Here is a 25415-nt window from a genome sequence, read left to right on the forward strand (position 1 = left end):
AGACTTGATGGAGGACGAGTGCATCCCATTAACAGAATCAGGCTTCAGAAGGTGGATAATAACAAACTTCGGTGAGTTAAAAGAACATGTTGTACCCCAACGTAAAGAAACTAAGAACTTTGAAAAAAGGTTTCACGAAATCCTAATGAGAATAGACAATTTAGAGAGGAATATAAGTGAATTAATGGAACTGAAGAATACAGTACAGGAACTCTGAGAAGTATGCACAGGTTTAAACACTCGAATTGATCAAGCAGAAGAAAGGATATCAGAGGTTGAAGTCCAACTTAATGAAATAAAACAAGAAGACAAGAATAGAGAAAAAAGGATAAAAAGGAATGAGCAAAGTCTCCAAGAAATATGGGACTATGTGAAAAGACCTAATTTACGTTTGATAGGTGTACCTGAATGCGACAGAGAGAATGAACCCAAGCTGGAAAATATTCTTCAGGATACTATTCAGGAAAACTTCCCCAACCTAGCAAAGCAGGTCAATATTCAACCTCAGGTAATACAGAGAACACCACAAAGATATTCCTCAAGAAGAGCAACCCCAAGGCACATAATCATTAGATTCACCAGGGTTGAAACGAAGGAGAAAATACTAAGGGCAGCCAGAGAGAAAGGTCAGGTTACTCACAAAGGGAAGCCTATCAGACTTACAGCAGATCTCTCAGCAGAAACTCTACAAGCCAGAAGAGAGTGGGGGCCAATATTCAACATCCTTAAAGAACAGAACTTTCAGCCCAGAATTTCATATCCAGCCAAACTAAGCTTCACAACTGAAGGAAAAATAAAATATTTAATGAACAAGCAAGTACTCAGAGATTTTATTACCACCAGGCCTGCCTTACAAGAGCTTCTGAAAGAAGCATTACACATAGAAAAAACAACCAGTATTAGCCTTTCTAAAAATATACCAAAAAGTAAAGAGCATCAACATAAAGAAGAATTTACCTCAACGAATGGATAAAACAGCCAGTTAACATCAAATGGCAGTAACCCTAAATTTAAATAGACTAAATCCCCCAATCAAAAGATACAGCCAAAACCCAACGGCATGTTACATCCAGACCCATTTCACATGCAAGGATACACAAAGACTCAAAACAAAGGGATGGAGAAAGATTTACCAACCAAATGGAGAGCAAAAATAAACAAATAAATAAAAAGCAGGAGTTGCAATTCTCGTATTGGATAAAATAGATTTTAAAGCAACAAAGATACAGTGGTAAAAGGATCAATGCAACAACAAGAGCTAACGATGCTAACACCCAGATACATAGAGACTTAGACACAATGAGACAGAAAATTAATAAGGATATCAAGGACTCGAACTCAGATCCAGAACAAGTAAACTTAATAAATATTTATAGAGCTCTCCACTTTAAATACACAAAATAAACATTCTAGTCAATACCACATCACAACCTACTCATAGGTTTAAATGAAATATTGATTGGCCATTATTAATACCCATTTTTTAGAATAAAGCAACATTTCCATTCTCTCTCCCTCTTTTTCTTCCTCTCCTTCACTCCTTTTTTTCTTTCCTTCTCTCCTTAAAAAAAAAAAAAAAAGAAAAAAAAAAAGGCAGATTCCTGGGGCCTTCCCTTAAATACTCTGATTTGGAAAAGACGAGGTGGAGCCTAGGGAATCTGAATTTTAACAAGTGCTGCCGCCCCTCGCCCCCACTCTGTGAAGTGCCACTTAGGGCACTGAACTCAGCGTTCTAGCAGGCTGGTGCAAAAGTAATGCAGTTTTTGCCATTGAAAGTGATATCGGCTGAGTGCAGTGGCTCATGCCTGTAATTCCAGCATTTTGGGAGGCCAAGGTGGGCAGATCACCTGAGGTCAAGAGTTTGAAACCAGCCTGACCAACATGGTGAAACCCCATCTCTACTAAAAATACAAAATTAGCCAGGTATGGTGGTGCATGCCTGTAAACCCAGCTACTCGGTAGGCTGAAGCAGGAGAATCACTTGAATCTGGGAGGCGGAGGTTGTGGTGAGCTGAGATAGTGCCATCGCACTCCAGCCTGAGCAACAAAAGCCAAACTCCATCTCAAAAAAAAAAGTGTGGTTTCTACTGGTGACCCAAGTGCTGCCACTACTACTGTGACTTATCACCTATGTCACCTGGAGGAAAGGTTAAACTAGCATCAATAAAGATGTATTCTTCCTCCCCATCCAAATTCCGAGGCCCACAAATACAGTCTGGGACCCCAGTTAAGAATTGCTGCCAGCATCTGGCTCCATTATGGACACAAAATCGATGGCTGTCGGGGCCAGGGAGCCGTGGTCCTGCCTCCGAGGGGTTTGGACTCACCTTCCCTCCCATTCCTGCCCACTTCTGCACCCCGCCATCGAACACAGGAGCAGCAGGGATTTGCACCAGAAACACTTGATGGCATATTGTGGAGCATGGTTTGCATGTTCTGATTTTATTTTAAGAAGCAGAAGTGGCCAGGAGCAGCGGCTCATGCCTGTGATCCCAGCTGCTCACAAAGCTGAGGCAGGAAGACAGCTTGAGCCCAGGAATTTGAGACCCAGCCTGAGGCTATCGACATAACAAGACCCAAATATAAGTAGGTAGGAGACGGCAACTGTTATAAAAGAACATGGCTCCTATCCATGCTGGCATCACACACTGGCAGGTGACCTTGGCTACTAAGTTAGAAGTGTGAAGGCCATCAGGGACCAAAGTGGGGGTGACCCTGGCATGGACACCATACACATGGCCCTGAGGGAAAGCAAACACCCACAACGGATGAGGGGAGGCACAGGCAGGTGGACAGAGTCCCATGTGTGCTGCCAGCCAGCCTGGGTGTGCACCTGCCTCTGCCCCAGACTCACGGCACATCACCTCCACTCTTGGCCTGAGTCTCCTCATCTGTAAAATGAGCCCAATTAATTCTCACTAGCAATGTGCTGTGAGGGTTAAGTGAGATAGGGGCTTACATGAGAGAAAGGCCAGAGGACCTTGGCTAATGCCTTGCAGCTCTTCGATAATTACGGGTCCCATCTGAATATGTCTATAAGAAACCAGCAGGGGTGGGCAGGAAGAGTGGAGAAAGGAAACTGGCAGGCCCTAGACTGTGCCAGGCTTTGCATGCCAGGAAATGAGCTTGGAGTTAACCTGGGGACAGTGGGAAATTGTGAGCACTGGTCTGGTTGTGACCTGGGAGGGGACACTGGCTCTCTCTGGTGTAGGATGCCTTCAAAGACAGGGGCTGGAGGACAGGTGATAGCTGCTGGGGGACCCAGGGAGCCACCTCCAGAAACAGAGATGGAGTCGGCAGCGGTGGCTCATGTCTGTAATCCCAGCACTTCAGGAGGCCAAGGAGGGAGGATCACTTGAGCTCAGCAGTTCAAGACCAGCCTGGGCAACATAGCGAAGCTCCGTCTCTACAAAAAATTTAAAATTAGCCAGGTATGGTAGCATGCTCCTGTAGTCCCAACTACTCGGGAGGCTGAGGCCAGAGGATCACTTGGGCCTGGGAGATCAAGGCTGCGGTGAGCTGTGATCACATCGCTATACTCTAGCCTGGTTGACAGATCAAGACTCCTCTATCTCAAAAAAATATATATTCTGGCTCCTTCCCAGAATAATGTTTTTAAATGGAATACAATAAAATAGAGAGGATGAAAAGGAAAACAATACAGTAAAATTTGGCTAAGAATGCAATTACAAAAGCTGTGAAATATTATGTGTAACCTATATGCTCTTTTTATTAAATCAGCAAAAAACAAGATCTAGTAGCAGAACAATCACTATCATCCGCATGCCGTGATGAGCAGGCACATCTGCGGCACTTAAAATGGGATACAAAAATACGGATGGGGCTGAGTGGCTCACGCCTGTAATCCCAGCACTTTGGGAGGGGGATTATAGGGGGTCACTCCTGACCTCAAGTGATGTACCCGCCTCAGTCTCCCAAAGTGCTGGGATTACAGGCATGAGCCACTGCGCCCAGCCACACACTTACTTTATCTATGAAGATACAGCTAAATCTAATCTAGATTGAAGTGACATAGGCTCTCTCTCCCTTCCTCCAACCACCCATCCCTCCATCTTACACTCCTCTTTCTCTCATTCATCCACGTGCTGTCCTATCACACCTGCGGTCCTCAACCAGGGGCCATTTTGCCATTCAGGGAACCACTGGTAATGTCCAGAGATGGTTTTGGTTGCTACAACTAGGGGTCGTCTCATGGGTAGAGCCCAGGGATCCTGCTAAACATCTTACAGTGCCCAGGTAGCCCCCCAGCACAGAGAATCATAAATATTTATGATTCATATACATATACATATATATATATATATATATATAGAGAGAGAGAGAGAGAGAGAGAGAGAGAGTCTCCCTCTGTCACCAAGGCTGGAGTGCAGTGGAGCAGCTCACTGCAACCTCCATCTTCCAGGTTCAATTGATTCTCCTGCCTCAGCCTCCTGAGCAGCTGCCCAGGAGGCAGAGGCACTTGTATTTTTAGTAGAGATGGGGTTTCATCATGTTGGCCAAGCTGGTCTCCAACTCTTGACCTCAAGTGATCTGCCTGCCTTGGCCTCCCAAAGTGCTGGGATTACAGGCATAAGCCACCAGGCCTGGCCTCAAAAAAAAAATTTTTAAAAAGAGAGAGATGGGAGGAGAGAAGGGAGAAACCAGCAAAGAAGACAATGTGGGCAGGAGGAGCAGGTGACGAGGAGAGAGCCCTCTACTCTGGTCCTCACACATGACTCACTGGCTGGACAAACAACTCACAGCTTCTCTCAGGGTGGGCTTGCTGGTCTCACCTGTCAGACGAGGAGACAGAGAGAAGGAAGGGACAGAGTGGTGGGGGAGACCCTGGACACCCAAGGGAGAGCCAAAGGCTTGCCTGGCAGGGCGAGGACAGGGTGAGGCAAGTGAGTCATCGTCCTTGAGCACAAAAACTCTAGGGGGTGCCAAAAAACTCAGGAACCGAGATCAATCATGTTTCAATGCAATCTTTTTTAGATTAGTGGAAAAAACCCGTGACAAACAAACAAAAATAGTAAAATGTTTAAACAAACAGGACAAATGATGTTGTGCTGTGCCAAGACATACTGGAACCTTGGCAGAGAGAAAAAGATCAGTAATACTGATCCTGATATTATTTACAATGTTGAGACGTTGTTTCTCATGGATATTTTTGCATTAATTACGATTGTTTTCTAACAGCTTTACTGAGAGGCAATTCACATAACATACAACTTACCTATTTAAAGTGTACAGTTCGTGTGCCGGGCGCAATGGCTCACGCCTGTAATCCCAACACCTTGGGAGGTCGAGGCAGGCGGATCGCCTAAGGTCAGGAGTTTGTGACCAGCCTAGTCAACATGGTGAAACCCCAACTCTACTAAAAATATGAAAATCAGCCAGGCATGATGGCATGTGCCTGTAATCCCAGCTACTAAGGAGGCTGAGGCAGGAGAATCGCTTGAACCCAGGAGACAGAGGTTGCAGTGAGCTGAGATCGCATCACTGCACTCCAGCCTGGGCAACAGAGTGAGACTCCATCTCAAAAAAAATAAAAAAATAAAGTGTACAGTTAAATGGTTTTTAGTATAATCACAGTTTAATGGTTTATAGTATATGCACAGCTTTCTGGTATATTCAGAGTAGTACATTCATGGAGTTTTAGTACAGTCATAGTCAATTTCCCAACTTTTTCATCACCCAAAGAGAAATCTCATACTCTAAGGTATCAAACTCCAACCCCCTTCTCCCCGCAGCCCCAGGAAACCATTACTCTACTTTCCGTCTCTATGAATTCACCTATTCTGAACATTTCATATAAATGGAATCACACACAGCATGCTCTGGTGACCAGCTTTTCCCACTTACCACACTCGGTCAAGGTTCATCCATTAGTTTTGATTTTTCAAATTGTGCATTCAAATACTATCTTGATCACTTGATTACTTGATCATCCATCCCCTGCTGCCTAGGGCTCTCCCAGGTCAAACCCAGGTTTCTGCAAACCCCCACTTAACAGCATGGTTCTATTCACACCTTCAGCCAGGAGTGGGAGCTTGGGGCCCCCAGAAACCTCCTAGCCTGGACAGCGGGGCCTTCTAGGAGCCTCTGCGGAAATCCACAGAGTGGGACAGAGCAGGTATAGGAGCACATCCTATCAATGTATATGCATCACATACATATCCATCCTGTGATATGAAATAAAAGGGAAGATGATCTCTAGATTTGTGGCATAACTTTGCTTCCTTGAGTTCTGGGATGCACAGCCAGCAGTGGCCTTGGAGAAAGCCTGGGCAAGCTCAGAAAGGAAAGTGTAGCCAAGGTCACGCAGCAAGTTAATGGCATGGCCAGGCCTGAACACCTGGCTGGGTTCTTCCCACGCAACCAGAGGCCTTCGCTGCTGGCACCATGCTGGCTTGCTCTAACAAGATTAGGTAGGATGGCCTCCTGTTAAAGCGTGGCTCTGGAGTCAGGCTGCGGATGCTGGCTTCGGAGCTACATGACCTTGGGCAAGACACTTAACCTCCGTGGGCATCAGTTTCCTCATTTGCAAAATAAGAATCCTATTACAGCAGTGCCACATGGCTTTTGTAAGGATCAAATAAGATATTGCATGTGAAGCACTCAGTTCCATGCCTAGCAAACAGTCGATGCTCTAAGTCCTATTATTATTAGTACTGTTAGTAGTATCTGGAATCTAGCAATCTCATGGAGAGTCCTTTGCAGGACATGCAATGCTGTCCCAGCAGGCATAGGAAGGAAAATTGGGGCTTGGGTACTAGGGAGCCATGGCAGGTGTTTGAGCAGGGGGAAAGCAGCATGAGTTTGAAGCTGCATAGGGCTGGCAGCCAGTCCAGTACCCACCTACAGGGAACATCTCTGCCAAGGCCCTTCCTCACAGGCCCCAAATCCCTGGCAGTCCTCCCAGAGCTGCTGGGTAAAGCCAGGGCACAACTCCCACAGGCTACACCCCCTGACACTTCCAGCCTTGTCTGCTTCCTGGGTGCCAGCCAGGCTGGTGGACACCAAGCAGTCAAAACAGCCTCAATCCACAGATACAAAGACCAGGAGGCCCAGAAGCCTGGCAGGGGCCACCGGGTGGCAGAGGAGAAACTGTTCCTACTTTGGGGTCACAAAGGCAAGTCTAACTCCTCCTTTGCTGTGTGACCTTGGGGAAGTCCCTTTCCTTCTCTGAGCTCCAGTCTGCCCATATGCAAGAAGGTCTTATCTGCTTCTGTATGCGTAGGGGCTGCTGGAGAGATGCAACACAGTGAAACAACGGTCTCCTTCGGCGGGACCCCACCATGAGCCAGACACCAAGCTGAACGCTCCAGGTGTGTAATTTCACTAAATCCTCACAGCTCTACAAGCCAGCCCATGTACCATTTCTACTTTTTAATTTTTGAGACGGAGTCTCACTCTGTCACCCAGGCTGGAAGGCACTGGAACGATCTCAGGTCACTGCAACCTCCGCCTCCTAGGTTCAAGTGATTCACCTCAGCCTCCCGAGTAGCTGAGATTACAGGTGCCTGCCACCACACCCGGCTAATTTTTGTATTTTTTTTTTTAGTAGAAACAGGGTTTCGTCATGTTGGCCAGGCTAATCTTGAACTCTTGACTTCAGGTGATCCACCGGCCTCAGTCACCCAAAGTGCTGGGATTATAGGCGTGAGCTTGCATGTCTGGCCCATTTCTACTTTTAAGATGTACTTAACTGCTCAACTCATAGGTACAATTGCCATATTCAAAACCAGAGAGAAGGCATAAGTCTCTTTGGAGTAAAAGATCAGTCATGTTCGTCCCACTTTTCTAAGAGGTAACTGCTGTTGATTAGTTTGGAGGGGAGCCATCCACACTTGTTTTTACTTTTTTTTTTTTGAGATGGGGTCTCACTCTGTCACCCAGGCTGGAGTGCAGTGGAGTGATCTCGGCGCACTGTAACCTCCGCTTCCCGGGTTCAAGTGATTCTCCTGCCTCAGCTTCCCAAGTAGCTGGGATTACAGGCGTGCACCACCACGCCCAGCTAATTTTGTATTTTTAGTAGAGACAGGGTTTCACCATGTTGGCCAGGCTGGTCTCAATCCTGACCTCAAGTGATCTCCCCGCCTCAGTCTCCCAAAGTGCTGGGATTACAGGTGTGAGCCACTGCACCCGGCCACACACTTACTTTAACTATGAGAATACAGCCAAATCTAATCTAGATTGAAGTGACATAGGCTCTCTCTCCCTTCCTCCAACCACCCATCCCTCCATCTTACACTCCTCTTTCTCTCATTCATCCATGTGCTGTCCTATCACACCTGTGGTCCTCAACCAGGGGCCATTTTGCCATTCAGGGAACTACTGGTAATGTCCAGAGATGGTTTTGGTTGCTACAACTAGGGGTCGTCTCATGGGTAGAGCCCAGGGATCCTGCTAAACATCTTACGGTGCCCAGATAGCCCCCCAGCACAGAGAATCATCCAGTCCCAAATGTCAGCAGTCCCAAGGTTAAGAAGCCCTGGATTCTACATAGCCTCCTGAAACTGGCTGGGTTCACTCAACGCGAGGTCTTTCCATGTTGGCCTATGTGTTCTACCATCCAGTAAACACTGCTTGAGCACCTACTGTTTGCCAGGCCCTGTTCTAGCACCGGGGCCAAATCAGTAAACAAGACAAAGTCCCGGCCTCCAGAGGGCACTGCCATCCTTGCAGAAGACAAGACTTATCCATATGCCACACCCTGTTGGACCTCCCTCCCTCTCCTTAATCATCCCAGAGCATCCCGGCAGGAACAGCACACCATTCAGTTAGCCAAGGCCTTCCGACAGACGTGGGAGCTGCTTTCCTCTCCTTGCAATGACATACCATCACAAAGGACCATGCCTCCTTGTGTCCATGCATGAAAGGTGCCCTAGGGCCTGACTAGGTCCCTGGAAGCCTGTCAGTCCTATGCCGGAGAAGGCGCTGAACTTGCTTTTTTTTTTTTTTTTGATACGGAGTCTTGCTCTGTCCCCCAGGCTGGAGTGCGGTGGCGCGATCTTGGCTCACTGCAAACTCTGCTCCTGGGTAGAAGCGATTCTCCTGCCTCAGCCTCCCGAGCAGCTGGGCCTACAGGCACCCACCACTACACCCAGCTAATTTTTGTATCTTTAATAGAGACAGGGTGTCACTATATTGGCCAGGCTGGTCTCAAACTCCCCGCCTCGTGATCCATTGTGCGCAGACCTAAACCTGCATTTTAACCAGACCCCAGGCATTCCCATGCACAACACAATTTGAGAAGCATGGCTCTAGGTAACTACCTACAGGGGGCTGGCCGACTCAGCCCTATATATTTCAGCCCCCCCAAAAACCCTCCCGCCAGCAGTCTGCACGTTCCCCTTCTGCACCAACTTTGTGTTGCCAGAGGTTGCCGTTTTTGCCAAGCCGATGATTCCTCCCATTTTCCAGCGGTGCAGACTGAGGCTGAACAAGGTGTCTAGACAACCAGCACCAGGAACCAATGACATCTAAGGCCTCTCCCAGTTCTGACTTAGGGTCTGGCTGCAGCCTGGGTGTCTCGTCCCAGCTTACTGATCAACCACTCTGGCTCTCAGCAGCTGCTTGGAGCAGGAAGGAGGAAAGGTTACAGCTCACCTAGCAAAAGAAGCAGAGTTCTTAGGGGAGGAGGCAGGCTCAGTGGCCTGGACATCTGTGAGCGCCACTGGCAAAGCCGCCCCTGTGCCCGTTCATGTCCAGTCATGCAGGACAGAGGACCAGGCTGGGCACAGAGCAAGCCTTGCCCTGTCGTGCATAACAGGTAATGCCGGAGGGCCAAGCTGAGAAGGGAAAGGGCTCTGGGGCCAAGAAGCCAGATGGGACCCCAGTTTTGCTCTCACCAGTTACACATCTTAGCCTCCGTTTCCTTCCTGTAAAAATGGGCTCATATCACTCACTGCAGAAGGCTGCGGTGAATACTTATGCACAGATCAGTCAACAAACAGCAGCCACCACCTGGAGCCTTGTCTTGGGCCGGTGCTGTTATTTTATTCAACTTACTATAACCTCAGCAGTCACTGCGACTGGCACTGCTGTTCTCCCCATTCAACAGATGGGGAAATTAAGGCCCAAAGAGGTGCAGTGGTCTGCCCTTGATAGAACACTGAGTTATAGCCACAGGAGGGGTGTCCTTGGACCTGCAAAGTAAGAGTTAGTCACCTGAATTCTGCCTCTGTGGAGCTGTGTGGCCCTGGGCAAGCTGCTTCAGCTCGCTGAGCCTCCACTTCCTCAGCAGTGAAATGAGGACATAACACACAGAGCAGAGAGGGGAAGCCATCTGCAAACAGAGAGAACTGTCTGCACAGCCCCCACTGAGACTGCATAATGCCACCCCCAAAACACCCTGCCCAGGAAGACCTGTCACCCGAGGGCATCTCTGATCCTTCCTGAGCTCCAGGTGCAACACAGGCCAGGAGAGGGAAAGCCACTTGCTCAAGGTGACACAGCTGGTAAGTAGCACAGAGCAGAGCCAGGCAGCAGGAGATGAGGTTTCAGACCTGAGGGCAGTACAGGCAGCAGCCAGGGTGGAGGTGAGGGTCAGGCTCGAGCTGGCAGGTGTCTGGAGTGGTGACCACCAGGAGCTGGCAGACTCTTGGTAGCCAAGGTCTCTCTCCTGCTGGCTTTTAGCTGGGAGGCCCTTTGAAGGATCAGTCAGCCTTGCGATGGGCCTGCCTCTCCTAAATGCTCCTCCCTCTTCGGGACCCAGTCTGGTTGCTCACCTGTGGACTGGCAGCGGGCACCTCCTCTCTGGGGAATCAGAGCTTCTCTTGGTGCCTGTGGCTCAGGTCTCCTAGGCCATGCAGTCTCCTGTAGCCAGACTTGCTCTGGTCTCTGGAATCCCCTCTTGTCATTGTGACCAGAGGATGTCAGCCCCTGCCTAAAACCTTCCACGCAATTCTAGCTCCTTCCTTCGGTTTTTAACAGCGCCACCCAATAGAAACGCAGTGTGAGACATACTTCAAATTCTGCTTTCCAGTAGCTACATTACAGAAGTAAATTTAATTTAATAACAGATTTTGTTTAACTCAATAGATACAAAATATTATCATTAATATAAACGTCATGGAGATAGTTTATATTCTTTGTTTTTTTTTGTTTTGAGATGGAGTTTCGCTCTTGTTACCCAGGCTGGAGTGCAATGGCACGATCTCGGCTCACCGCAACCTCCGCCTCCTGGGTTCAGGCAATTCTCCTGCCTCAGCCTCCTGAGTAGCTGGGTTTACAGGCACGCGCCACCATGCCCAGCTAATTTTTGTATTTTTAGTAGAGACGGGGTTTCACCATGTTGACCAGGATGGCCTCGATCTCTTGACCTCGTGATCCACCCGCCTCGGCCTCCCAAAGTGCTGGGATTACAGGCGTGAACCACCGTGCCCGGCCTATTCTTTGTTTTTTAAGGACTCAGTCTTGGAAACCTGGGGTGTAACTTCTACTTTCAGCGCACCTCAATGCAGAGGCTAAATTCTCAGTGGAAACAGCTCATCTGTATGGAGATTTCATAAAACTTGACAGTTGACAAAATACATCCACACACCCGAATTGTTGCACACAATTAAAAATGGGCCAACTAGAAGTTTTCCAAGAATGGGACTGAGTATCTGTTCTGAAATTTAAATAGATTAAAACTTAAAATTTGGCCAGGCCCGGTGGCTCATCCCTGTAATTCCAGCACTCTGGGAGGCCAAGGCAGGCAGATCACCTGAGGTCAGGAGTTCGAGACCAGCCTGGCCGACATGGTGAAACCCCACTTTACTAAAAATACAAAATTAGCCAGGCGTGGTGGCAGGCACCTGTAATTCCAGGTACTCGGGGAGCTGAGGCAAGGAGAAGCACTTGAACCCGGGAAGTGGAGGTTGCAGTGAGCCGAGATCACACCATTGCACTCCAGCCTGGGTGACAGAGCAAGACTCTGTCTCAAAAAAAAGAAAAAAACTTACAATTCATTTTCTCAGCCACAGCAGTCACATTTCAAGGGCTCTGTAGCCACACGTGGTTCATGGTTCCCATGGTGGGCTTAAAGGTTAATAAACTCCTGGCCAGGCTTGGTGGCTCATGCTTGTAATCCCAGCACTTTGGGAGGCCAAGGCAGGTGAATCACCTGACATCAGGAGTTCAAGACCAGCCTGGCCAACAAGGCGAAACCCCATCTCTATTAAAAATATAAAAATTAGCTGGGTATGGTGGCGGGCACCTATAATCCCAGCTGCTCGGGAGGCTGAGGCAGGAGAATCACTTGAACCCAGGAGGCGGAGGTTGCAGTGAGCCAAGATTGCGCCACTGTACTCTAGCCAGGGCTCTAAATAAATAAATAAAGAAACTTCTTAAGGACAGGACAACACTCCCAATCCCTCTGCTCACATCACCCTGTAATCGTCCCTCTTGGGAGTTTCGCAGTCTCCGCAATATAGACATTTGGACCATATCATTCTCTGTGGCAGTGTGGGGTGGGGCTCCCCTGTGCATTGTAGGATGGTGCAGCATCCCTGGCCTCTACCCAGGAGATGACCGAGTACTGATGACCAAAAATGTCCTCAGACATTGCAACTTTGCCCTGGGGCTGCAATCATCCCCATCAAGCACACTGGGCTACAGGCGGGGAGGGTGAGAACGGGGTGAAACTAAGCCGATTCCATCTCCTAGGCGCCTGTGCAGTGCGTGATGCACAAAGGTGCCCAAGCCTGTACATGAACAGAAGAGGCTTACTCCACCCTGAGACTCCCTCCTCCAGGAAGCCTTCCACAATGCCTTAGCCCAGTTAGCGTTTCTGCTGGTCTCCCACAGCCTCCTGTGCTCACTCCTGGTGCAGTCCCCTCCAAGGGTAAGAAATGGGCCTTGCTCACTGTGTATTTTCAAGGCCTGGAAATTGGCATACAGACCTGAAAAACACGGACGACTTAGGCTGAAAGCCCCACAAGGCCAGCTTTGCCCATTCTAACTCAGGGCTTCCTCATCCCAACCAAGGTGCTATACCAGAAGCAGCTCCATTTATGCACCAGACAGTGAGCTAACATCCACAGGACTGAGACAGGGAAGCTGAGGCTCACACAGGTAAAGCGTGCCCTGGATTCCAATGATCTTGAGGTTCAAAATTCCCAGTTCCTCCTCTAATGGATCAAATGAAGTCATGCATGAAAAAGGGCATTTGTAACATAAATCAAGGGAATATTTATACCTAGAACATAGAAAGAGTTCTGTGAAATCAATAAAAAGAAGACAGGCAACACATAGAAAAATGGAAAAGTCCGAAGTCATATTTCATAAGAGAGGTTATCTAAGCGGTCGAAAGCATATGAAAGCGTGCTCAAACTCATATCCATCAGGGAAACAAATGCAAATTTGAAGCACATTGTGGGATCATTATATAACTAAATAACTAAAAAAAGAAAAGAATACCAAGTGTTGGCAAGGAAGTAATGCAACCAGAACTTTCATACTCTGCTGGCAGGAGGGAAACCTGGTACAACCCCTTTGGAAGACTCTGGCTTAACGGAGACAAGGCCCAAATGTGCACCTTCTCTATGACCCAGCAATTCTACTGCTGATTATCTATCCATGAGAAATGCGTTTAGCTGTGCGCCAAAGGGCACAGATCAAAATGTTCCCGGTGGCACGATCATAATTGCCCCCACTGGAAACTCTCCAAACACCCATTAGCAACAGAATGGATAAATAAGTAAACACAAACAGCTGGGAAAAAGAACAAGCCAGAACCTCACGCAACAGCAACACGTATGAGCAAAAGAAGTCGGCACGAAAGAGGCCACGACGCGTGGTTGTGTCAGAGGCATTTGAACCACAGCAACTCCATCTCTCCAGTATGGGCTGGGGAAAACGAGGCTGAGACCTGCTGGGCTGCATTCCCAGGAGGTCAGGCACTCTTAGTCACAGAAAGAGACAGGAGGTCAACAGGACTGGTTTCAGGAGATAACACAGTCATGGTCATAATGACCCCACGAATAAAACAGGATGCAATAAACAAGCCAGACGAAACTCACCGAAACCAAGATGGCAACAAAAGTGACCTCTGGTCATCCTCACTGCTCATTATAGGGCAATTATAAGGCATTAGCAATGCCAGGCGTTACCCTATATGATCTAAGAAGGTGAGAAACCCTCAGTTCCGCGAACTACCCACTCCTTTCCCTTATTTAGCATATGACTGAGAAATAACCATAAATATAGACAGTGCTCTGGCTGCTCTATGCAGCTGCATTTTGTTGTTGCTGTTTCTTTACTTCCCTAGTAAACTGGCTTTCACTTTATAAACTCACCTTGAATTCTTTCTTGCACGAGGTCTAAGAACTCTCTCTTGGGCTCTGCATCAGGATCCCTTTCCAGTAATAGTTCCATGAATATAAAGCACAAAAGCAGGTGAAATTCTAGGGGGAGATGTCAGGATGGTGGTGGGGCAAGGGGGTAACTGGAGGGGGACCAAGGTGTCCTGGGGCAGGGAGGGGTGCTATGTATATTCAGCTATTGATCCAGGTGCTGGTCACATGGACACATCCATCTTTTGAAAATTCATTAGCTGTACACTTATGAAGTATGCACTTTTCTGTATACATGTTAGACTTGAATAAAAATAGTCTTAAAGAATCACACTTTCAGCAAGCTTGCTGGCTCACACCTGTAATTCCAGCACTTTGGGAGCCTGAGGCAAGAAAGAGAATCACTTTGAGGCCAAGGGCAGGAGGCTGCGGTGAGCCACGGTCACACCACTGCACTCCAGCCTGGGTGACAGAGAGACTCTGTCTCCTAAAAAAAGGAAAATTAATGGCCTGGTGTGGTGGCTCATGATTGTAATCACAGCACTTTGGGAGGCTGAGGTGGGAGCATCACCTGAGGTCAACAGTTCAAGACCAGCCTGGCCAACATGGTAAAACCCTGTTTCTACTAAAAAATACAAAAATTAGCTAGGCAGGCACCTGTAATTCCAGCTATTCAGGAGGCTGAGGCAGGGAGAACTATTTGAAACTGGGAGGTGGAGGTTGCAGTGAGCCAAGATTGTGCCACTGCACTCCAGCCAGGGTGACAGATTAAGACACAGTCTCAAAAAAAAAAAAAAAAAAAAAAAAAAAAAAAAGCTAGGTGCAGTAGCTCCCTCATGCCTGTAATCCCATTTTGAGAGGCCGAGGCAGGCAGATCATGAAGTCAGAAGTTCGAGACCAGCCTGACTAACATGTCTCTAAAAAATTTTAGTTTTATAAAAATATAAAAATTAGCTGGGTGTGGCAGCAGGCGCCTGTAATCCCAGCTGCTTGGGAGGCTGAGGCAGGGGACGCTTGAACCTGGGAGGTGGAGATTGCAGTGAGCCAAGATCGTGCCATTGCACTCCAGCCTGGGCGACAGAGCAATAATCCATCTCAAAAAAAAAAAAAAAAGAAAGAAAAAGAAAATCAATCAAAGAATCACACTTTAGGCCAGGCGCAGTGGCACACACCTGTGATCCCAGCATTTGGGAGGGTGAGGTGGGTGGATCACGATGTCAAGAGATCGAGACCAGCCTGGCCAACATGCTGAAACCCCATCTCTACTAAAAATACAAAAATTAGCCAGGCGTTTGGCACCCGCCTGTAGTCCCAGCTACTCAGGAGGCTGAAGCAGAAGAATTGCTTGAACCCGGGAGGCAGAGGTTGCGGTGAGCCAAGACTGCGCCACTGCACTCCAGCCTGGCAGTAGAGCCAGACTCCATCTCAAAAAAAAAAAAAACAAAAGAATAACACTTTGTCAAATGTTGAAGAACGGTGTTGTTGGCTGGGTATGCTACCCTGCCACCCCACACACCTTTCCTGGCTGCTACAGAGGAACACACAAGACTCCTTTCATTTATTCAATCAACACTTGCAGGCCAGTGCTCTTCCAGAGCTACGCTTGGTGCCAGGCACCAGGAACTTAAAAGGAGAATGGAGCTTCAGCCTCTGATCATGCCACCCACACCCTGGCTCCTGACATGGACACCTCCCAGACCCACACTCAATAAATGAGCAGCTGGGCCACAGTGGCTTTTGATCAGATGCCAAGGAGGTGATGTCTGTGTGTCTTCTCTACCAGCCCATGAGAAAGTTTACAGGGTTTTTCCTTATGCGGGGCCAAACCCAGCCATTCTGGCACAGCTGTCAGGAGGTCACACTCAGCTACTTGTCTCTGCAGCCATCTCTCCTCCCTCCAGCGCAGGAGATATTGGCACCCCCGGGGATGCCCCTGGATGTTCCCCAAAGGCTGACGTCTCCCAAACTGTCATCTCCCGCCCAAACCTCTCTCTCCACTTGGACATGGGTGCCTACTCTCTTCCTCCCTGCATCTGGGTGTCGAGTCTGGTGCTTTCCCCAGCATACCCCACCTGCAGCTGGTAGCAGCTCCATCCTTTCATGCTCTTGCCAAAAGCTTTGAAGGCAGCTTTGATTCTTCTTTCTCACCCTAATCTAATCCAGCAGCAAATCCTGTCAACTTCACCTTTACAACAGAGCCAGAATCCGCCATTCCTCACCACCCGCACTGCCAGGCATTGGTTTCTGGCGTTCACTTCTTACCACTCTGGTCCCAGCAAGCCACCTCATCACTAGCTTCCCTGATTCTTCCTTTGTCTCATCAGTTGATTTTCAGCAAGCAGCCACAGTGACCTCAGGAAAATGGAAGTCAGGTCATGGCCTTCCTCGGTTCCACATCCTCCCATGGCTCCCACTCAGGAAAAGCCAGTCCTCATTTGCCTTACAAGTTTGGCCCCGCCCCCTACCTTTCTGTCCACAACTCCACTGGCCCCTGCCTCTTCTCTAACCACAGTGGCCCCCTTGCTGTCCTTCAAACACACAAGCACACTCGCTCCTCTGGGCCAGTGCCCTGGCTGTGCCCGCTGCCTGGATGCCCTTTCCCCAAACATCTACTTGGCTCACTCTCTCGCCTGCCTGTCCTCTCTCTCATCTCACCTCTTCAAGGCCTCTTCTGATCAACCAGTTAATGCTGCAACCTGCCCCATCAACACGGCACTCCTGATGCCCTCCCCTACGTGATTTTTTTTTCCCCAGCACTGACTGCCTTCTAACACATCAGATGACTGACTTACATATCCTGCATGCATCGTCTGGGGCCTTCAATGCTCTCTTCACTGAGCCCTGGAGCTTAGCAGGTGCTCAATTAATGTTTATTGGATAGAGTTGTCACTCTGCACTCCTTCTCCTGAGGCCACAGGATCCTGACCGGCCCCCTCAGCACAGCAACTGTCAAACAGCCAATTCTCAACGAATCTGCTACTTGGATTCTTGACAGCATTTCAAACTCAAGACAATCAACCTGAACTCGTAATGTGATCTCAGGAGCTTCGTTTCTTCTCCAAGCTTGCTTATTGGAACATGCCAGAAATCTAAGATCATCAGGAACCTCTTCCCCCACCCCGCCTTGAACCCCTGATTCAATCACCATTGAGTCCTTACACTCATACCCCCCGGATCCGGCTGTTTCCCTCCATCACCAGCAGCCTAGTCCCCATCCCCACTGTCTTCCCACTGTCTTCAGGTTGTAATTTCTTCATGTGGCTTAAAGGGACGTCATGATCAGACCCCTTCTCCAGCCCAGTGCACCTTCTACCAGCCCCAAGGGTGCCATGCATCCCTGGTTTTCTCATTTTCATTCTCAGTCCACCTTCGACCCCAGGTGTAGACACGTGGCCTAGGCCTGGCCAATCACAGCATTTCATTCCCAGGCTGCAGTGTTGGTTCAAAGACGGACGTCTGACCCAATGTAGGTCAATGAAACTCAACTGGAGACTTTCACGGAATTCTCTGGGTAGGCTAAGCGAGTAGGGTATAGGGCTGGAGGCGTGGGGCCACCTTAGTCACCAGCTGCAAAGCCTGAGTGAGAACAAGCCAGCTAGGAAGGTGGAGCCGAGAGATGAAGACATACATCCCTGAAATTAGTGGAGCCCCTTAGGCTCACCTCTTACATAATCCAATAAATTTACCTTTTTGCTCAATGCTTTGGAAGCTGCATTTCTGTCTCTGTTTATCAAGAGTCCTATCTGACAAGTGTGTCCATACCCTGTTCCCACCTTATCTTGGGCTGCTTGTTACCACCTCAGCTCAAGTATTGCCTTCTCCAGGAAGCCCTCCCTGAATGCCCTGACTAGATGAAGCTCTACCCTCCCATGTCTCACAGTTCCCTCTGCCCACCACTCACCATTCTGTATGGGAAACGCTGTTTGCCTTTCTGTTTCCCACATTTCACTGTGAGTGCTCGCGGCTGGGAGGTGCTGCAGTCCTTTTTTTTTTTTTATTTCTTTTTTTCCTACACTTAACACAAAGCCTGACACTGAGAGCGTTCATGTTTTATTTTTTGAGGTTATTTTGCTCACCAGTAAGTTTCCTCAGACACCAGGAAGTAGTGAAAAAAGAATGAGTTTTGCAGAAAAATGCACCTGAGTTTGAATTCCCCACCTATTATTAGCTTTGTGACCTCAGGTAAATCACTTAACTGCTCTGGGCCTAATTTTTCTCAACTGTGAATTAGGAGAGGAGCTAAATACACATAAGAGCTTTACGCCGGGTGCGGTGGCTTAAGCCTGTAATCCCAGCACTTTGGGAGGCCGAGGCGGGTGGATCACGAGGTCAAGAGATCGAGACCATCCTAGTGAACAAGGTGAAACCCCGTCTCTACTAAAAATACAACAAAATTAGCTGGGCACGGTGGCGCGTGCCTGTAATCCCAGCTACTCAGGAGGCTGAGACAGGAGAATTGCCTGAACCCAGATGGCGGAGGGTGCGGTGAGCCGAGATCGCGCCATTGCACTCCAGCCTGGGTAACAAGAGCGAAACTCCGTCTCAAAAAAAAAAAAAAAAGAGCTTTACTACCATGTTAGAGTAGGTTAAGTGTTTAATTAATGACAGGTCCTGCCTCTACTTTCTTCCTCTGGGGATTGCTCAAACAATCCTCCCATCTCAGCCTCCCAAGCAGATAGGACCACAGGTGCACACCACCACACTTAGCTAATTTTGTTTTTTCTTTTGTAGAGATGAGGTCTCACTATGTTGCCCAGGCTAGTCTCGAACTCCTGGGCTAAAGCAATTCACCCGCCTCGCCCTCCCAAAGTGCTGAGAGCCACACAAGCTGTGAGCCAGAGTGCGGGGCCTAGTTCCACAGTCTTATCTGAAGGTTCGGGTAATGCCTAGGGCCAGACAGCTACTCTTACTTCTGCCCCAACAACGTGGATTTGAGTTTCTACACAAGATGTGAGTCTAGAGTATCTTTCTTTTTTTTGAGAAGGAATTTCGCTCTTGTTGCCCAGGCTGGTGTGCAATGGTGCTATCTTGGCTCACCACAACCTCCGCCTGCTGGATTCAATCAATTTTCCTGCCTCAGCCTCCTGAGTAGCTGGGATTACAGGCATGCACCACCACGCCCAGCTAATTTTGTATTTTTAGTAGAGACGGGGTTTCTCCATGTTGGTCAGGATGGTCTTGAACTCCCGACCTCAGGTGATCCACCCACCTCGGCCTCCCAAAGTGCTGGGATTACACAGAGTATCTTCATTAAAATGTCAGGTTTTCCAACGTTTTTGCTCAGAACATCTTCAGCTAACTTCCTCCCTCCCTGGCCCCGACTGCAGGGCACGGCTTTTTTCCACTTCTTTGTTGTGGAGGTTTTGCAGTGGCTGATGGCCAAAAAGTGAAAAGGCTTGACCAAGAACAAAGCAAGCAAGGAATAAATACTTGCTGGATGTAATGTTCCTCAGCAAGATGGCCTCAGCCTCTTTTTTTTTTTTTTTTTTTTTTTTTTTTTTTTTTTTTTGTGGTTCATCCAGGAAGCATGAGGCCTTCACGCTGGTGATATTTTGGGCATATTACTAATGGCAGCAGTTGGCTTTAGGTGGGGGTTTTAAGAGCAGGATTTGTCAGCCTCAGTTCTGGGGTAGCGCATACTAGGAATCCAGTCCCTGAGCATTCACCTGCCCCTCTGTTTCCTTCCTGGACAGACTGTGATATCATCTTCCTTTTCACTAAAACATCAGCTCTCCCAGGGCAGAAATAGGGTCTCTCCTGCTCAGTGCTGGATTCCCGGCATCCAGCAGAGAGCAGGCAAATAGAAAGTGCTCAGTATCCGCTGCATAAATGAGACTCCAGTGAATTCTCACAAAAACCCGCTGATGTAAGTGATGATGGTATCCTTTTAAAATGAAGATGCAGGCTGGGCGCGGTGGTCATGCCTGTAATCCCAGCACTTTGGGAGGCTGAGGTGGGTGAATCATGAGGCCAGGAGTTTGAGACCATCCTGACCAACATCGTGAAACCCAGTCTCTACTAAAAAACACAAAAATTAGCTGGGTGTGGCGGTGTGTGCCTGTAATTCCAGTTAGTTACTCACTGAGGAAGAACTGCATGAACCCAGGAGGTGGAGGCTGCAGCGAGCCGAGACTGTGCCACTGCACTCCAGCCTGGTGACAGAGCTAGACTCCTTCTCAAAAAAAAAAAAAAAGATGCAAAGGACACAAAAAACATTAAGGAAATTATCCAAGGCCACAGATGCAGACATGAACCTGGGGCTATGGAGTGCTAAGTTCGCACTCTTATTAATTAAGGAAATCCCACGTCCCACATGGAGCTCCACCCCATTCGCCTTGGAAGGCTTCTCTAACACCTACCACGACAGAGCTGGTCTCCTTGAAACACATCAAAGCTGGACTTTGGGGCCGGGCACGGTGGCTCAAGCCTGTAATCCCAGCACTTTGGGAGGCCGAGGTGGGTGGATCACGAGCTCAAGAGATCAAGACCATCCTGATCAACATGGTGAAACCCCGTCTCTACTAAAAATACAAAAAATTAGCTGGGCATGGTGGTGCATGCCTGTAATCCCAGCTACTCAGGAGGCCGAGGCAGGAGAATTGCCTGAGCCCAGAAGGCGGAGGTTGCAGTGAGCCAAGATCGCGCCATTGCACTCCAGCCTGGGTAACAAGAGCGAAACTCCGTCTCAAAAAAAAAAAGCTGGATTTTGAAATAACATTCCTGGGAGACTCTCTGTACCGACAATGCCCCAAGTCAGATCTGTAAGAGGCTGTGGGTCAGCAAAGGAGATTGACACCCAAGTAATGGGGTAATTCGCAGAATGAAGTAAGAGCTTGGTTAGGGGAAACGAGTCATGTCATCACAGATACACAGGAAGGAAAATGAGAATGCCAGCATTTTAACACGTGCAGAAGTCAGAGGAAGCGTCTCAAGTAGAAGGAACAGCTCGACAGAGGGCAGAAGTGGGAAAGCATACCGGAAATTTGCAGAATGGCAAGGAATTCGCTGTGAATGGAAGAGTCTTTGTGGAGGAGGGGAAAGTAAATAATCATGGCAATAAGAATAACAACAGCAATCATAGTAAGAATAAGCTGGGCACAGTGGCTCATGTCTGTAATACCACGCATTGAGGGAGGCGGAGGTGGGAGAATCACTTGAGACAAGGAGTTCAAGACCAGACTGGGCAACATAGCAAGACCCTGTCTCTGAAAAACAAGAAAAAAATTAAATTAGCCAAGCATGGTGGCACATACTTGTTGTCCCTGCTACTCAGGAGGGGTGAGATCACTTGAGCGCAGGAATTCAAAGCTGCAGCGAGCTATGAAGTAAGAGCTTGGTTAGGGAAAGCGAGCTATGATCACGCCACTGCATTCCAGCCTGGGTGACAGACTGAGCAAAACCCTGTCTTAGAAAAAAAAAAAAGCAAAGATGCATATAGTGCTTACTCTGTGTCTGGGGGGTTTTCTACACACTTTACAAATATTCCTTTTTTTTTTTTTTTTTTGAGACAGAGTCTCACTCTGTCTGTCACCCAGGCTGGAATACAGTGGCTCAATCTCGGCTCACGGTAACCTCCATCTCCCAAGTTCAAGGGATTCTCCTGCCTCGGCCTCCTGAGTAGCTGGGATTACAGGCGTGCGCCACGATGTCTGGCTAATTTTTGTATTTTTAGTAGAGATGGGGTTTCACCATGTTGGCCAAGCTGGCCTAGAACTCCTGACCTCAAATGATCCAGCCGCCTTGGCCTCCGAAACTGCTGGGATTACAGGCATGAGCCACCATGCCTGACCAAGTTTCGTTTCTTAGATCTCACCTATAAGCAGTGAGAGTAAACATTACCATGTAGCTGGAGGAAGGAACGTCAGTAATGTTCATGAATAAACCTCAAAATGTATTCTTATCTTTAAGAGTTACCAAAAGGAATTTCAGTTATAATCAACTACAGGCTGGTCTCGAACTCCTGACCTCAGGTGATCTGCCCGCCTCAGCCTCCCAATCGCTCATTTGATCCTCACAACTAATCTATGAGGACAGTGCGCTGTCATTCCATTTTACAGGTGAGGAAACCAAGGCTCACAGCAGGTTTTAGCACCCGTGTGCCTCATCTGCTTCACCTCTACTACCCCAGCTCTTAAAAGAGAGTTCTCTGACCAGCAGAAACAGCACTTGGGAACCGACGCAAAATGCAGATTACCAGAGCTCAAGGGACCAGGCTGAATGGGAATTCTGGAAGTGGGGTAAGGCAATCTGTGTTGAACAAGCCCTCCATCCACTGTGGGGTCAGCAACCTCCGACCCCACAAACCTGAGCACGCTCTGCAATCCTCAGGACTGTGCCATGGGGATTATGCTTGGAGACCCCATGGTCCTCAGAAAAGGAAGACTTTGCCCAGAGTCCCGCAGCAGGTAGAGGAGAGCAAACCAGGCCTCGAACCAGAATCTCCCATCTCTCAGAAGTGGGTGTCTACACGACAACCCGAGGGATGGCAAGGCAGCCACCAGCTCAACACACTGCCTGCACTGAGGCATGGAAGACCAGACCCCATTCTTTACTTCCAAGCTGTTTGCATGATGCAGAGTAAGTTCACCTCAACTTTCTGGGCCTCAGTTTCCCCATCTGTGAAAAGAAAAAGCTGGACCCAAGGACCCAATTTCTTTTTCTTTTTCTTCTTTTTTTTTGAGGTGGAGTCTCACTCTGTGGCCCAGGCTAGAGTGCAGTGGCATGATCTTGACTCTATAGCCTTGACCTCCCAGGCTCAAGCAATCCTCCCACCTCAGCCTCCAAAGTAGCTGGGACTAAAGCAGGCACCACCATGCCCAGCTGACTTTCGTACTGCTTTGTAGAGACAGGGTTTCACCATGTTGCCCAGGCTGGTCTTGAACCCCTGAGCTCATGCAAGCGATCCGCCTGCACTGGGCTCCCAGAGTGCTGGGATTATAGGTGTGAGCCACCGTGCCTGGCCTGGAAGCAAGACTCAATTTCTAATCTTGTTTTTCTCCCCCAAACTCTTAGCTATCAAATATGCACTGCTGGCCTACTGTGCGCTTGAGCAGAGCAATGACCATGTAGCAGAACGAAGGGCAAAAGCACCTACTGGGTGCAGCTTCCAGGAGTGCTCAGAGGCAGAGTCGCCGACACTCCCCCAGCAGCCCAGAGCAAATCAAACCAAAAGCAGCGTCTGCCCTCCTGCTGCTAGCCCAGGCTTCCTCTTCTTCCCCCACAGCCCTGGGCCCTGGGGGCGTAGAAAGGAGGCGGGTTGAGGAGGAACTACACTACGGCCCTGTAGGGCAGTCCTGCCAGGTGCCTGACTTCACAGGGCCTCTGTCTTTCACCTGGGAAGTAGCTGCTACCACTCTCTCACACCTCCAGGGGTTCCTGGCTCAGCCCCCGGAGGCTCTGCAAAGGTCAGGATGGTTCTGCGGCAGGATGTCACTCAGCAGCCAAGGCAAGTGGGAAGAAAAGCTTCTAATGAGAGAAAGGAAGGGCTGTGCTGCCACATGTGTGCACTTGGGGTCAGCAGTAGGAAGGAAGGGGGAAGTGGTGTAGGTGGGGATGGAAGAAGAGACAGAGAAGAGAGAGGCAGAGACAGAAGGAGATAGAGACAGGAGATAGGTGGGGAGAGAGAGAGTCAGAATAGAGGCAAGATGGGCGTAAGACAGAAGGAGTGAGAGACAGGGAGAGACATGAGTGGGGGAGATGGGTGGAAGGGAGAGAGACGCAGGAAAAGACAAATACAGAGCTGAAGATGAGTTGGGTACAGCGGCTCGTATCTGTAATCTCAGCATTTTAGGAGGCTGAGGTGGGTGCATTGCTTGAGCTCAGGAGTTCAAGACCAGCCTGGGCAACATAGTGAGACCCCATTTTTACAAAAAATGAAAAATGAGCCAGGTGTGGTGGCCTGTACCTCTAGGTCCAAGCTGCTCCAGAGGCTGAGGCAGGGAGAATTGCTTGAGCCCAGGTGTTCAAGGCTGCAGTGAGCTATGATCGCACCACTGCATTCCAGCGTGGGCAACGGAGCAAGAGCAACTCAGAAAAAAAAAAAAAGAAGGAAAAGACCAGACAGAGGAGAGAGATACAGAGCAGAAGCAGCCTGGAGCAGGAAGCTCAGCTCCCATACCACTGACGGACACGTACACCCCTGTACCCGTATCTTAGCTACACAGCTGTGCTACCCTTCAGTCAAGGCCCCTGGGGTTCCAGGGAAGAAGGGAACTTGTCGTGGGGCTCACCAAGTTCCAACCTGCTGAAGACCACCTTCACAATGTGAATTACATCCAGAACCTCCTTTAGTCTTATTTACTTTTGTTCCACGGATTCAATATTTTTAAAACATATTTTCAAGAGAAACTATAATCCACTAGCTTAAATTAAAAATGTGCCCTAACTGCCAGGCACAGTGGTTCATGCCTGTAATCCTACCAGTTTGGGAGGTCGAGGTGGGTGGACTGCCTGAGCTCAGGAGTTCGAGACCAGCCTGGGCAACAAGGTGAAATCCTTCTCCACTAAAAATTTAACAAAATTAGCCAGGCATGGCAGCATGCCTGGGAGGCTGAGGCAGGAGAATTGTTAGAATCCAGGAGGCAGAGGTTGCAGTGAGCCGAGATTGCACCACTGCACTCCAACCTGGCTGACAGAGCAAGACTCGTCTCTGAAAAAAAAAGTCCTAATTAAAAAGTCACTGCAAAAATAAAATCTAAGGAAGCAATGCTTTTTTATGTCTCCTGGCTGGAGACGGCTGCCAGCCTAAGGAAAGATCCCCAAGGCGCCTGCTGTGTCCGATCCCGGTTAAACAAGAGGAGTCTGGGAGAAGCACTGAAGAAGCGTTAGCACCTAATGGAGGCTTTCTCCAGAAAGTCGGCAGAGGGTGGGGAGGAAGACTTTGACTCCCTGATTTAGCACTTCATACTAGGCAACAGCAGCCGCTAGGGAGAAATTCAAGTCCTCTGGCATCGCATTGAGGCTCTGTTGTGACTTAACTCCTGCTGACTTCCAATTTTATTATAATACCACCAATTCCCCCAACCCCAAACACACACACAAACACACTATAGTCTTTGTGCCCTGAACTCTACCAAACGCACCAGGCCACAGGGTCTCATACCTCCAAACTTTTGCACCTGTGATTCTTTC

At 48.7% G+C, this 25415-nt stretch overlaps 1 protein-coding gene across 10 annotated transcripts in view; it reads right to left on the minus strand.

The window, feature by feature from the left end:
• Positions 1-25415, minus strand: part of TPST2 (tyrosylprotein sulfotransferase 2) — a 68480-nt gene that overhangs the window by 33306 nt on the left and 9759 nt on the right. For 4 of the 10 annotated variants that reach the window (XM_078336927.1, XM_035267991.3, XM_035267983.3 and 1 more), the window contains exon 2: positions 9373-9615. The exons of the other annotated variants lie outside the window; for them this stretch is intronic. In XM_078336927.1, coding sequence (XP_078193053.1) covers positions 9373-9488 — 116 coding nt within the window. In that variant the 5' untranslated portion in view covers positions 9489-9615. The remainder of the gene's footprint in view (positions 1-9372; positions 9616-25415) is intronic. 10 annotated transcript variants of the gene reach the window in all.

This window comes from Callithrix jacchus, chromosome 1, assembly GCF_049354715.1.
Source record: "Callithrix jacchus isolate 240 chromosome 1, calJac240_pri, whole genome shotgun sequence".
Lineage (NCBI taxonomy): Eukaryota > Metazoa > Chordata > Mammalia > Primates > Cebidae > Callithrix > Callithrix jacchus.